Source organism: Daktulosphaira vitifoliae, unplaced genomic scaffold (genome assembly GCF_025091365.1).
Source record: "Daktulosphaira vitifoliae isolate Bord-2020 unplaced genomic scaffold, ASM2509136v1 Scaffold_3, whole genome shotgun sequence".
In the NCBI taxonomy this organism is placed as follows: Eukaryota; Metazoa; Arthropoda; class Insecta; order Hemiptera; family Phylloxeridae; genus Daktulosphaira; species Daktulosphaira vitifoliae.
Genome location: NW_026099574.1, coordinates 3,088,069 through 3,103,711, shown reverse-complemented (window position 1 = coordinate 3,103,711; position 15,643 = coordinate 3,088,069). Strand labels below are relative to the sequence as shown.

The 15,643-nt window shown below is 26.0% G+C and overlaps 1 protein-coding gene across 3 annotated transcripts in view; it reads left to right on the top strand.

Moving 5' to 3' along the window:
* Nucleotides 1-15,643, top strand: part of LOC126902564 (uncharacterized) — a 160,051-nt gene that overhangs the window by 92,034 nt on the left and 52,374 nt on the right. For all 3 annotated transcript variants that reach the window (XM_050679955.1, XM_050679956.1, XM_050679958.1), the window contains one exon: nucleotides 11,134-11,244. In XM_050679955.1, coding sequence (XP_050535912.1) covers nucleotides 11,134-11,244 — 111 coding nt within the window. The remainder of the gene's footprint in view (nucleotides 1-11,133; nucleotides 11,245-15,643) is intronic.

Below are 15,643 nucleotides of genomic sequence, written 5' to 3'. Positions count from 1 at the left end.
TTTACTAATAAGTTATTATAACTAATAACTAATAAGTATTGTATATTAATTACTCATATAACTATAAGAACGTAATTGAAGTTTATCTAATTGATTCTTGAAAATTTTGAATTTTGATTATTAAAACTTTAATGTAATTATAATAATTACCATAAAAATATATTTCTATCGAGTTGCAAATATAGGAGTGCCTAAATAATTTAGTGTAATTTTTCAAAAAAAGAATAAACAGGTTACTGTTTTTAATCTAATCTGAGTAAAAATTTAGTTCGAAAAAAAAATGCATTAGCCGATCATTTTCCGGTACATAAAACGATAACACATTGATTTACCTTTATAGGCATTTGATTTTATTCACATTATTTTTCTCAGGCAATAATGATTATATTGCATAGAGAGAAAATGTCGATCGAGTGGAAAATACAATTAAAATCAGTATGGGAATTTTATGTTAACTTTTTTCGGAATTCGATTAAAACATATATAATAGAACACATATTTTTCTTTTTCTATTAACTTAAAAGATCCTATACGTCCTGATATTAATGACCCATATTATCAAAACAATAATCATTTTATATTTTAAATTATTGAATTAAAAATAGCTCAATTCTATTGAAACGTGAAATTATCTTTACTAGTAGAAATTCTAAATTCGCTACTCTACTGAATTGATTTTGATTAACAAATGTGAAATATTTTATCAGTTGCCATTTGTGAATTCGGTGCAATAATTTCAGAGGAAATTAAATTTTTTATTATATCCAAACTAGGCGAATTGCCACTTAGCACGAAATAACAAATTGGTATGTGTACATGTTCCAAACAAAACAAATACTACTGTGACCTCGCTTTGTTCAATATATTATAACGCATCAAGGAGGGTTCTGTCCGAAACAATAGCTGTCTATATTAATAATTATCTTTTTCCCTAAAATAATTATCTCTATTTATTACGTGGTTACTGTTATTTACAATCTATCCTTTGAATTTTTCAGTATATTTACCTATTTTTTCCATGAAACTATAATTAGGATATTAATGTCAGTGCTGACAAAAACAATTAACAGCAAATAAAACTGATCTAGATAAGTTGAAATCGTTGTATTTTACTGTTTAGTGTTAAAATCAAATTAGATCTGTTTAATGTAAATTTTTAAATGGTTTATTATTAGATAATTGTTTTTCATTAATCAAAACAGTTGTCATTTTTTAATTACAAATTACTTTTAAAATATTTTATTTTAATTTTTAGTTATTATTATACTTTTTAATTGGACTTCAGATTAAACTTTGTGTTAGTATAATGAATACTTTGTTGGGTGATTTGGAATTTTTAACAACCACTAAAAACTCATTACATGTAAGGGTTTGAACTTGTTCAATTTTCTGTGGGATATCAGTGTGATTTTGTATAAATAACACAAAAATCTTGATGCGAACAATGATGAATGAACTTGATGACTGCAGTGCTTGTAAATACATGTGTGATTCTTTTTTTTCGTTGTACTTTATCTGGAAATAACAAAAATGTCACGATATTTTCGACACACATCATATTTGTGTTCTTCGGGACAGCGGAACAACATATTTATACTTATCTACACCAGTGCATTGAGTGGAGGAGCGGAAAATGTAATAATGGCACTGGTTACATATCACTCTCCATTCACCCCTCTCAAAATCATTGACCCTTCTCTTCCTTAAAGTATATGTGGAATGGAATTCGCTTTTTTATATTTAACACATTATACCTACTCTTCTGAATAGTGTAACATATTGAATATAATATTATATTTTCCAAAATTCACTTATATATTTATAACTCGAATTTTGATAAAACTAAAGTCGTCATTTTATAACAGCTTTATAAAAAAAAATTATATTCGAAATTTTTATATACATAATGTGTAATATCATTAAACCTTTGGTATGTTAGTAACTTAATATAAAAATTGGGTTGTAGCAGAAATCCATTACAGCAGTAGTTTCGTAATGTCAATATAATGTACATATCTGTCATATGTTCTAGACATGTTAAGTTGGAAAAGTAAGAAGTTCTATTGAAACTCGGACAAAATGAATTTTTTGAAGGATGACGGTAGTTGCTTTGATGGATTGAGTTTGATGTTGATCTATTCTAATATCTATGTTGAGTTTATTATGAGTATCAACGTCTTTGAGAATTAAAAAGTAACTCATTGGACCTTTTATAGTCAGTGTTTCTAATAAGATTGAATGTAATATACTGTATTTAGAATAATTATTTTTTATTAGTGCTACTTAAATAAAGAGTCTTTATGTATAAACCTACACCCTAATAGTAGTTCTAATGTTTTATATCACTACCCGAGTGTATTTTCCTGACTCGAGTTTTACACAAACCGCAATCTGTGGGGATAGGGTAAATTCTCACGTGTCTTGAACGCACACGACATAATGACGAATGAATGTTTTGGATATAACTTTTATACTGTCGCAATGGATATTGTGTTTACTCTTCCCCTGAATGCAAAGGGTTAACACACATGCGATTTTGATACGCACCCTTTGAATGATACTGGTCTACCAAAAACTTTACTAATAATAAACTCTTTGGAAGCCCCGTGGACATTTTTAGTACTCTTTCCTACCGGTGTACAAGTTTTATACAATAGCTTATATACTGCGCATATAACGCCTCGTGATCTATTGCGCTAATGGTGAAATATAGTGTTAAAAAAATCAAAGGGTTTAATGATGTTTAAATACAAAACCAAAGACCCTGAGAATGCACGTGCACCGCCAGCCAGCACATAGTTTGTGGACGATTTGAATAATTTGTGTTTGATTGTCTTCAGATTTGAACGTCATTAGTTCTCAGCTCACGCACCAAATACGTTTATATACTCTACTGAAAATATGGTTTAGGTCTTCGTGTCAAGCAACGTTTTAAATGGTACACTGCATTTGTTTATTCTTTATAATAACCACTGACACAGAGATCTTAATGCACTAAAATCTTGTATGTTCTATACTATGACCAGTGTACAAATAAAGTACTGCATTTCCACTTACTAATATCTTCTTTGCCCTTGTATTGAGTTGTCTAAAACTTTCCTGTTGGATATTTGTACATACATAAGGCAAGGTCTGTTTAAAGATGTGTCTGGTCGCGTTTATTTAGTGTACAGATGAACGCAAAAACTAACAAGTTATAAAAACCACGTATAATGTTAAGTGTACATCCACGTGGATGAGAACGTTACACACATGTCAACCTATTAGCCATGAGCAAATAGATGTGTTTAGTTAAAAAACAAAAAGTTATTGAACTACCAAACCTACCTTCGACATTCGCAGGTGTTTCGTGCGTTAAATCATTCCGAACAATAGTGACTGCATGATATTCAGCTCATCGAATTACAAGCAAAGCTGTAATAGGTTTGTCATTAGTGCTCCTTCTGAACAGCATTAGATTACTTTTTCTTTTTTGTTTCTGTATGAGTGAGTATTAATCATTTTGTCATTTGTATGACAAAAATTAGTGTTTCTATATTATTCAATTTATGTACGCGTGTCTTATTTTAAGTTACCTGTTGCTGTTTTGTCATGTAAAATATTTAACAAAAAATACTAAGTAACATAGTTAAAATGAATTTGTCATTGATTTGTATTGTTTTAAATTGTTTCATTCAGTGACTCATCGTTATAACGCTTCAACCTACCGAAAGGTAAAAAACAATAAGCTTACTCATATTCTGAACTTTTTTTAAAAATAAATGTACTTTAAATAATTTATGATGAAAAATGTACTTCTATTAGAATAAAAATAAATTATATATAAGTAAAAATGAATTTTTTAGTTTTCAATTGTTAAAATTTTCCAAAATCATTCCCTCAAAAATATATATTTATTTTTTGGCCATTTGATTTTTTTTTTTTTTTTAGATCTTTCCTTAGTTTATCCATTTTGTTAATGTACCTTACTCCAGGATGAGTAAGTATAGACGGTCGAATATAACAGTGCCGACGGTTTATTACCCATAAACTCTTGTTGCTGGCGTAGAAGCACTTTAAACTTCGAAGATGCTCATAAGAGTCTATTAAATTATGCGTAAAAAAAGCTTATGGCAATTTATCGCTTAATTATATTATTTCCTTTAAACGTTGTAAGCACTTCTTTCATTTAGATGGCTTTGAAGAGTAGAAACGTTCAACCCACACATAAACTAACCATTAAGTAGCTAATAACAAATCGTCAACTATTTAAAGCGTATAAAATTGTGTTTTTCTACATCTCGATTATGAGATATCTTAATATTACTATATTTAAAAATTATTTGTTTGCTTAATTTATGAATATTTTAGTTAATGTTACTGTTAAATTTTTTATTGTTGGAATGCATGTATGTTTGAAATTATTAGATGGTATGGTTGTGTTTGAATTATTATTTTCTATTAAACTAAAAAATAATTACATTACTGTTACATTTTTTACATGATATTTATATGTAATAATTTAAAAACTGTTATTATATTTTAAATATATTTAACTTTATGCATGTCATACTAAATTTTAGTAAAACTCGTTATTCGAACTCTACCATCTAAATGACATTGTTACTTTGACAACTAAAATATAGTATAATTACATTCTGGAATTCGGATTGTTTTTCCATGAGGTTCTAGTGCTTAATATACTACAAGGGTAATATGGTATTTATCTTGTTTAGTGCAGGATTTTTTTTATTGTCTAAATTTTCGGGCAACTAAACAGAGCGAAAAACTAATTAAATATCTCAACCATTGAGATTATCAACATTTTCTCGCTGACTGAGAGGGTCTTGTTTTGTTGCAGAATGCAACACTTATTGTTAATATTATCTTCAAACTCGTTGTACCCTCAACTAATCCACAGTTCAAGTACTTTTATAAATTCATCTGGAAGAAAACTGGAAGCGTGTATCTTTCGGTTTCCGTTTTGTTTGATTTAAGTATTCCCGGAAGATGAAAAAGCATACAGCAGAAAAATAATTATTTTTTTAATTACATTGTATAATAGCTGTGGTGGAAACAGTGGTTTGGGTTGTTTAGTAATTTAGCCAAGAATACGAAAGAGTAAGTTAATTTATGTAATTTTAAGTTTAAGTCACGGAATTATACGCATTTATACATTTTATTTGAGCCACTTTGAAGGGTTCCAAGTTTGTACAACATGTCATAGGATTATATAGTAACGTAAAAATATTTTTCGTTTTAGGAAGGATCAAACCACCTCATCACCCTAAAATAATATCACATCACTAAGTTTCAAGTCAATAAATAAAATTTTGTACTGGCTAATGAAGTGCATTTATCAAGCATAATAAATATTTTGATCGAGTAACAAAAATATGATTGATTTAACAATAAAAAAATTGAATGTTGTATTTTTTTTCAGTGTATCTATTTACGTTCTTTAATTTTTTTTTTTTATTAAAAAAAATATTAACAATATTAAAGTTTATATGAACTATACTACTTGATTACAAATATGTTTACTATCGAAATACTGTGACTACGATTTAATTTTACTTCAAAAATACGTACATCTAGTTATGTATACGTTTCTTTAAACTCTTAAATATTTTTATAAAATTTTTTTTATTATTAAACCGAAAAGTTTTTTAGTGTATAGTTTGTATACATTTTATTTTTTTGGCGGTGCAGAGAATCAACTTGATACAATTTGAGTATTTATCATAAGCAATAAGTTAGTTGTATATAACCAGGGCTTAAAAGCGTTTTCCTAACGTCATAACAGTTAAAAAACAATTGAAATCTTAAAACGATTAATGAAAAATGTATAATAATGATAAACATCATATAACAAACAAAATTAAACAGAAAATATGTTCTTTATAACTTACAATGAAAAAAAGGAAAATATAAATAGCCAGTGTTTTTCAACATAAAAACTTTATGAAAGAAATTATTAATGCGAGAAATGACGAGTTAATTACTAATAAGTTAAACAAATTAATTTTGATTCAAGCCCTGAAATAAAAATAATTCTTCCTATTATATTTTGTCTTCAATTTCATTTTATTAACTGAATGAAGCTTCAAATCTTGAGAAATTAACCATAGTTCCTTATGCGTAGTGTAAAAATACAATTTTTGTAAGATTATTAGATGATATCTTTACGGGTTTTTTTTTTTAAATTAAATTTACTTTTAAATAAAAATATTTTTTCTTAGCATACGAGGACTAGACGCTTTATTTGAAGAGACTTAAATAACATATTTTCTTTAGTGAACAAATAGACCTGATTGCGCTTGACTGAGTGTGTAAGTGCATACTAATCATCTCAACATTTGAATATTCTTTACATTGATTTAATATTTTCAATTAGTTAAGTTTGTATACCTCTATTTATGTTCACACGATTTTAGTAAAAGAAAATTTTAATAGTTTTTTTAAGGCCCAAGTGTTGTTACTTTCGTTTATTTGTTTTACTATATATATTACTAGAAGTGATAGTATAAGATTTATTTAGGTAATTAAGTAAAATTTAAGCTTTTGAAGGAATCCATTATGTTTTTCTTTTATTAAGTCATTACAGTTTAAAAAACCACCATTTATAAATGGATTCTTTTGTTCATAGCTGTTTGTTGCATATCTTTAATTTCAAAATATTCTGAAAATAAAATGTACGTATAATGCCTATGTATTTATTTTCTTTATAATGAATGAAAAGAATAATAAAATGAAAGGTAAAACTTATGGTAATAATCAACATTGATGTCTGTTTGGATTTGAAATGCATTTGTGAAATATAACATGTAATTTATTCTCATGTACATAGTAAATGTCATAAATAAGCAAATACGTCATAGGTGAAATTAAATTGTACAAGTTATGTGTGAATCGGAAACAGTCTATATAGTAACATATTTTACGTTGGTGCATATTGTCGAGACTATTTTAATTTTAATGAAAAAAAGGTTTTGAATTACATTTGTTTCACAGTCCCTTTGGGCATATCCTGGATTTCATCACAATGCTCTTGTTTTAAGTTAATTATTCGACTATTGAACAGTACGTAAATGGTTTTTATTTTACCTAATCGAATTGTATTATTATTGACAATGTGTTCGTTTAAGCTTTTTTTACATTGTAATGGACTTGTGCCAAACATTAGGTATTAGTGAGGTGAAAAAAAACCACAGTTAAAACATTATTACTTATTACTATAGCCGACAGTGTATTATCTTTGGAAAGTATCCAATGTGTGACTACTTCCCTTGGTAGAAGAGACCCATTTGTCGGAAATCGAATTTATTACGACAGGCTAAGATAATTATACTTTTTTTATTTATAACTAAGCCATGTCAATCATCACCTGCTTTTTAAATTTTTTGTATTAGGTAGAAAAACAAAATTGGACCGTTTTTATTATCTTGCGAGAAGATAAATATATTTTCTTAAACAATAAAACAATATACATAAATTTTTCAATTTTTTTACAATGTACTTAAAATATATATAATGTAAAATTTTATGACACATTCTTATTAAAAATAAACCTCGTTTGTGTTAAGCATAAAATTAATTCAACATTTTTTTGTGTATAGTAAAGAAGATTCACAAAGAATCTCAATATTTTAAAATTGCTTTGTAAAATGTCAATTATGCGAGATTTTGTTTAATAGTTATTATATCATTTGAGAAAGGTAAATCTATTTGACATTACGCTGTCAATAAATAAATGTTTTGAGTAGTTATCAAGAAATAATTTAGAAGTCTTGGCTAAATTCCTCTGCGTAAATATTAATGCATTTCTATACAATGAAATATATACTACTCAACTACTATTAATCACAAATGTATCAAAAAGAGTTAAATTTATTTACTAGTTGAATATTTCATCTTCATATTTTTAGTTATCATATCTTAAGTTATTATTTATTTTTTTTTTAAATTTGGGCGATAAAAAATAAAATGTATCTTAAAAATAAATAAGTAAACAAATGTATACCTAATTAAAATGTAACGCTAAAATAAAATATTCTTATTTTAAGTTTCAATTTTTAATTTTGACTAAAAAGACATTTTTATTTAATTTAAAAATTTAATAAAACACAAGTAAAAAAAAATTAGTACCTTTTATATCTTCTCACGCATCAATATTATTTATAAACATTAATCTGCAATTATTGTAAATAAAAATAAAAAAAAAAGATATATTTTTTTTAGTTTTATTTAAACTATCTAAAATATTTATTTTCAGTATTTTACTACATTAGTTTTAACAGCTATTTTATTTAGCTTTTTTCTTCTTCGATGTGCTGAATTATTGGTGGCTCTATTTTATGTAGTTAAACAAAACGCTTTCAAATCGATAGAAATCTTAAAATGTTAATATTTGTTCAGTGAAATATCTCATTTAGAACTGACTAAAGAACATTTTAAAAAGATTAAATTTTGTGAATAACAGATACTTAAGATTCTGTACAAATATTTTTGTAATAAATATATAAATTAATATAATGTAACAAAAAATTAATTAACTAATTTATACGACATTTAAATTATCTTTTTAAGATTGACTTAGACACAATTTCTTTACCTAAAAAGAAAAATGTTGAATTTTTTTTTCCTCGGAAATTATGATTATTGATTATAGATTCATTGCAAATTTTTTCTTTAAAAGTTTTAAAAAACAAGTATTGAAGTTTTTATCATTAGATTGCCAAAAATGATTAGTCATATTGCTTTCAAACTCGCGTATCCTATTTTAAAACAGAAAACATAAGAATAATATACATCAATATTGTCTACGATCATTCTATTTTTTAGATGATATTTATAGTTTCTACATTATAGTTTCTTTTTTGTGATATGAAAAATCGTAAAATTTTTTTCCATTGCACTAATATTTGCATCATTGTGTTTATAGTTACTATGATTAAAATTAATTTCTTATAATGGAAAAAGGTAAAAAAGTTTATATTTTATAAAAAAATTTATGGAACAGTTACCTAAACTATATTTCTCTAATATAAAAAGATAAATTTATTTTAGTAGTTTTAGAATTTTATCAAACTAAAAGATATTAATATAGAACTATTATGTATCACTGTAAAAAGTAAAAATACATTAATAATATTGGACTTATTGGGATAAATATTTTGTTTTTAAGGCGAGTTATAAAGAAAAATTATTTATTCGTTATTAATTATAATATGATATAGAGTATTGAAAGTCTGCAGTTATATATTTACCATGGTACTTTCTGGAACTACATAGAATTCCCTTAAAGAAAACATCGTTTTCTGATAATTACTTTTTTTTGTAGTTTTAATTGCGTTTTTCTTTGAAGGGCCTAAATGAGTATTGAGATAAATAATGTAATAAATTTACTGGCCTATAGGTTACGAAAGTTTTTGAACATTTTAATAAATCGACTGCACCCGTCGCCGACCATTGCTTAAGGCAAATGACACTGACAAATATACAGTTTTATTTTCCAACCCCTATATATTTTTTTGTATTGTTTCAGCAGTTAGTGGTGGTTTATATATATTTCCACCTGAATGCATTAAAACGTGCCAATATTCTCTCTTTGAAATGCAGAAAATATTATTATAAAAATTTGATGAAACGGAAATGGTGTCTTTGAAAATCTTTGGAGTATATTCAAAAATAATTAGTTATTAAGCGAATCGATTATAAAAACAAATTTATAAATATAAAACGTTACGTGTATATTTGTAAACATTATGAATAAAACATATAATAGGTCAGGTCTTCTAAAATTCATAGTTTGTTTACATGGTTTTGTCCTAATCAAACAAGTTTAATCGGGTCATAAAACTTTACATTTCAGTGTTATCTTTAGTGCAGTTCACGAGAAAGTAAAATAATTATGAATGCTCTGGGTCTATTAATCCTTTGATAATGCACCTGGCGTTAGTGAAACACACATTTACACTAACTTATCTTCTTAACTCTAACTCTAGACTAAAAGCACCTTTTTCCAGTCATTAAGTCCTTTCTAATTAATAACTTCCCAAACCAAATCATATAAAATACCCACATGTACTTGAAATATAAATTTTAAACATGCACATTTTTTTTTAAGAAATCATATACGTTGTAATCTTATCATATTGATTTTGAATTATTGTTTATTATAACTTAAAATATATTTATTAGTGATGAATATATTTATTGATATAAGCTAATAGTCTATTTTAATTAAAACTCAACTATATTAAAAATATATATAATTTATTTTATTGGTTTATCAACATTATAAAACTTTTGATATGGAAATTTCCTTATTATACGTAATACAGGTAACTTTTATTAAAATGACTTGGGGATTAAAAAATGTAAGTCAAGTTTATTAATTTAATTTTACGACTTATAGCATGAAAACTTTTGAAAATGAGTAATGTCTTTAGTTTTTAAATCTTGAAAAGTGTTTAATTATTTTATATTGACGACGACAAAGAACTTAATTATTACAATTTTTAGATCTATTTAGATATGAGTTCAAAGAATCGTGGACAAAAATTTTAGAAACTTCAGCATATTTAATTCTTCTGTTACTATGACAGACTATTTTATAAGTTTTATAATATTTGTGTAATCATGAATATAATTTGTACACATTTTAATTCACCTATTAACTAAAAACAAAAATAAATGTTTAAATTTCTTCCTACTGGAGCAGTTTATTATATATTGCATAGTCCTTAGCGTTTTATCTAATCTTAATACTTGTCATACATCGATTTGTAAATACTCTAGTGTCGTAATCAAAAACGGGCAAATTTTTAATTACTTGATTACATGTGTCTTATAATAAAAATGTACAATTCCTTTACAATGTTTGTAATAACATAAAATGATAAGTTAATTAAATGCGTTAGTATGGTAAATTTTGAGTTACTACACTTAAGTACTAACAGTCCGACATAATAAGTATAAATTATTGTTTTATATTATGAATTAATAATTTACTCTTAAAAATATACAATTGTTAATTTAAAAATTATCTTTATAAAGAATTAAATTATATACTATTAAATTTGTCCTAATTATTAAAAAGCTATTATTTTGATGTATAGTATTAATAACATGAAATTTTAATTTTTTTAGGAGTACTTGGAAGCAAAGGTAGTAAAACTTGAGTCGGAATTGATCGCTGAAAAAAGAAATGTTCAGCGAGAAAAAACGTTAAATTCAAAACTTCAAAAGCAACTAGCTCGGGTAAGTGTTGTAGTAATATAATTTTTTATATTTATATATAGGATCTGACGTGAAAATGCATATTATTATTATTATTATTTGGCGTAGGGAAGCAAACGGCGGTCACTTAGGCAAATGAGGGTTGCCCGCACGTTGTCATGGATACAATCCGTGCAACCTTTTGTGCTGCAACTCTTTGTGGATGTCGGCCGCCGATATTGAATTCTCCAGCAAATATCACCTTCCCCTTACTGATGTTTATCGTAGTTCCTCTTTTTCTATATTTTGTAACAGATAATAGAAAACATTGTCATGCATATTAAACAAAATATAAGTTTTTTAATCTTGTGGTCTGACATTTTTATTTATATTTAAAAATATTTTTTTGTTTGTATCATTTTCTTATATCTAAAAAGCCTGAGTTATTATTTTTTGATAAAACATTTACCTCATATCTTATTATATTTTAACACAATTTTTTTCATATTTGAAAGTTGTCTTTTTTTTACAGCAGCTATATTTTCTATCATATTTAAAAGCGATATCAAGTATTAGCCATGATTATTTTGAAAAGTGATCGAGACTTAGGTAGTTCGTTTATTTTGTTTTTTTAAATAAAGTATTGCATAATTCAATATAAATATTAAAATAAAACTTTTCTCAAAAATACTTTTATACACATTTTTGATTAAATGATAAAGAGTCTGAACTGTTTAAAGAAAATTAGATTTATGAACATTTTTAGAGATTTAGCAAAAACTTATGATAGGAGACCTATTGTTGTATATAGTTTATAAATTTTGTGGTTCCAAACGGTCAAATACGTATGATTTATATATGTACTTTATGATACATGTGAATGGTATGAAATATTTAATCGGGTCACTTTTTCTTTTTTCTCAAGACATAAAACATTTTTTCCTGACATCTTCAAATTTGTTCGTACATTTATAACTACGATATAAATTTCATAAATTTGGAACTTTTTTATATTATTGAGCAACTAAATTATAAGTTATTATTGTATTATTTTTTCTCTAAGTATTTTATATTTCAATGATTTTAATTTACACATTTTTTCCTAGTGTATAATATAATTTATTTTCTGTTAATAAATAATAGTACTTCAGAGGTAATTATTTTGATGCTATAGCAGGTAGAAGATATTTAATTAACATATTACTTACTGTTATTAGACTATTGTTAACAATCACTTTTTGAATTACTCATTTAAAATGTTTCATTGGACATAGCCACGCGAGCTGATGAGTTTAATCCTCGTTTAATTTCAAATAGTGCTTCATTTTATCGTATTAAACAATAAAGGTATAGCAGTACAATATGTCAAAAGGGCAATACCAATAAAGTTTACAGCGTAACAATGACAAGGGATGTGCTATTTGATGAGGGTATGGTGGAATGTTTTTGATGTTACAAATACTGATAAAAATTCGTTTTTATACTAAAAATTAGTTTACTCGCTTATTAAATTCTCTGGCACTAGAAATTTATTGATTGCATAAGCGTAATTAATAAAAGTAATTATACATTTAAGTCGTCTTGGAAAATAAACCATGTAAAGCATATCAAAAGTGAAATCTTATTTAACTTCAATGTCTTAACATGCTTTAGTTTTAGCATGTTGGTGTTTGAGTTTTAATTGAAGTTCACGCATGTTGGTCAACTTAATTGTCTGAGGAAAGAAATTTCTACTATCTTACTATACGTATGTGTATCGTTATTTGTTCTACGATGTAAACAGTTATATTTAAGTAGTTGTACAAACTTTTGATAGTGTCCATTAATAACCATTTTCGACTTAGTAGTTTCACGTTTCGATTTAAAGACTTTGGACCTCAAAGTACTTATGTCTGATACATTCTTTGATTCTATGGATAAATGAGTGTAATTACACTTTGCAATACGTATTTTGGGTTAATTTATAAAAAAAACTCTTCACAATTGAACTTTATATTTGATTATTTGGGATTTAAAATATTTACCATATTCATAACATATTGTCCAATTGTACTGGAACGTTATTTAGCTGTGTATTTAAAATATACAGAACAGACTTTATAGTAGGTCTTTTTCCTGGTAGATAGGCATGTCGTATAATCGTTTGATAAAAATTCATGGATCGAAACTTCTTCAACCAGAAAAATAGCTTATAAATATTATAACGACCCTTTGAAACTACACGTTAAAATAAAATTGACTGAACGAATATCTAAAATAATTCAATTTCTTTGTTTATTTTTTGTGTATTTAAAGTTCAGTTATACTTTTGGCAGTGTCCCCTTGGTACAGGTTTCATTGGTACGTTTAAATATTAATTCTCAAATATTTTTTTAATATTTATACCATTATTCTTAATTGAACTATTTTCATTAGTATATTGCTGTGATAAATTTGTATAATGCTGTTACCAACTGTGTATTAATTGTCCAATCACAAAGCGTCTCTTGCGCAACTAGTAATAAGATATCAATAATAAAGATTATAATTAATTATAATTAAAGACTGAAAATTTGAGAATTAGGTTTTAACGATAAAATAGTAGTTTAACCTTTAGCCCTTATTAAGTTTTATAAAATACTGGCTATTCTACAGTTAATTTTGCTTTTTTGTTATCTAACTATATGGACTTAAAACAAACATTAAATCTAGGCAATAAAATCATTATTAATTGCAAAAAGTTTTATTATTTCAAACATTTCTTGTAATTATACTGTCAATTACAATTAATATTAATCGCATGAGGACTACTAAAAGCAATTCATGTGTAAGTTAACTTTGAAAAATAAAAACCATTTTTTCTTATGGTTTTATTTACTCTCAAATAAGTAGTTGAATTTTGATTTACGTTCTCAAAAGCAATCCCACTTTTAAGAGTCGGATCTTACCGCTTTACTAAAATTTATCGCGTCGGAACAGAAAGCTAACGGATCGCGTGGTATAAGTCGGCAAATACTGTTTTCACTGTTACCCCTCACCTGTGCCTATGGCGTATGTATTGGAACCCTGCGGAATTTCTTAAACATCCGGCCGAGGTATATAGGATTTTCCCGGTAAAACATCAATCATCAAATGCTGCTAGTAGCTTTTCCGTATCGCGGTTGGGGGAAGTAAAGACCGAAACAGGGAAATACAATTGTAAGTCGTTCGAATCCCTTCGTCTTTAATATAAATTACTTCTTCGGTTTTTCCTGTTCGGACTTTCGACAAAAATGGGAAGGCATAAAATTGTGTTGTGATCCAGAGTACAACCAATCCAATTTATATATCTATGGGAGAAACTGTTTTTAGCCATTTTATTCTTTTTTTTTTTTTACAATAAATATATCAGTTGTTAGCTTTCAAAGAAAAATGACCCTTTTATGTGTAAGTTATTTCAAATTACACAACTCAATTTATTAGGAATGTTGTACACCTATTTTGTAAAAGATTAGTTATAAAACGTTGTAAGCATAAAATTGACGTTTTTATTATTCGTTTTAAAATTGGAACTTCATTTTAATGAATGTCTATAGATTTAAATAGCTATCACTAAAATTCGTATGGAAAAAATTTGTTCATAAATAAAACCTAATTTGTAACACATTTATTTTATTTTTTTAAATATTTCTTTGAAATAATATAAACTGATTAATATTTTCTTCTTGTCTTACTTATTAAATACTTTTTAAATAGTTTTAACTTTATTAACAAATAAAAAAATCAGTCATATTGGATAACAAAAATACAAAAACACTAATTTAGATAAATACGTCTGATAACAATGGAATTGTTATCAATAGTCTGACCATCTTATTTTTTAATTGGAATAGAAAACTTATTCAATTAGATGTTACAGTACATTATATGTGTTTCTTTTCTATTATTTTTTCTATAAGTTATTTTTTGTTTTTTATTTTTCCCCCTTCGGAAAGGGATAAATCTAGTAGCCATTAAAAAAGCTTTCTTGTTCGTATACTTGCCACTAACATTACTTTTTGTCAATTCAGGACCGATTTTACGCGCCACCAACCAAACGGAACGTTTAAATCGCGTTTTGTAGTTGAAAAAATAGATGGTCGCACTTAGATAAAATAAAGTAGTCAATTAACGCAAAACCGTTAGGAAATACTGCATAATAACTCTACCGAAGATAATCCTTTAGAGTTATCTTTCAATACATCATATTTACTATCTATTTTCTACTTCCTACAAATATTTACTCAGTGATAGACATACATTTATTTTTAAATTTAACAATATGTACAGCATTAAATATATTTTTCATAAAAAACATTACATTTTATAGAGTTACCATAAATATTTCTAAACCATTAATTTTACAAATTTATATTAAAAAAAATTTCATTAATATCATTTTATTTATCCCTTGATATATTTATTTTTCTGCTAAAATTTACCA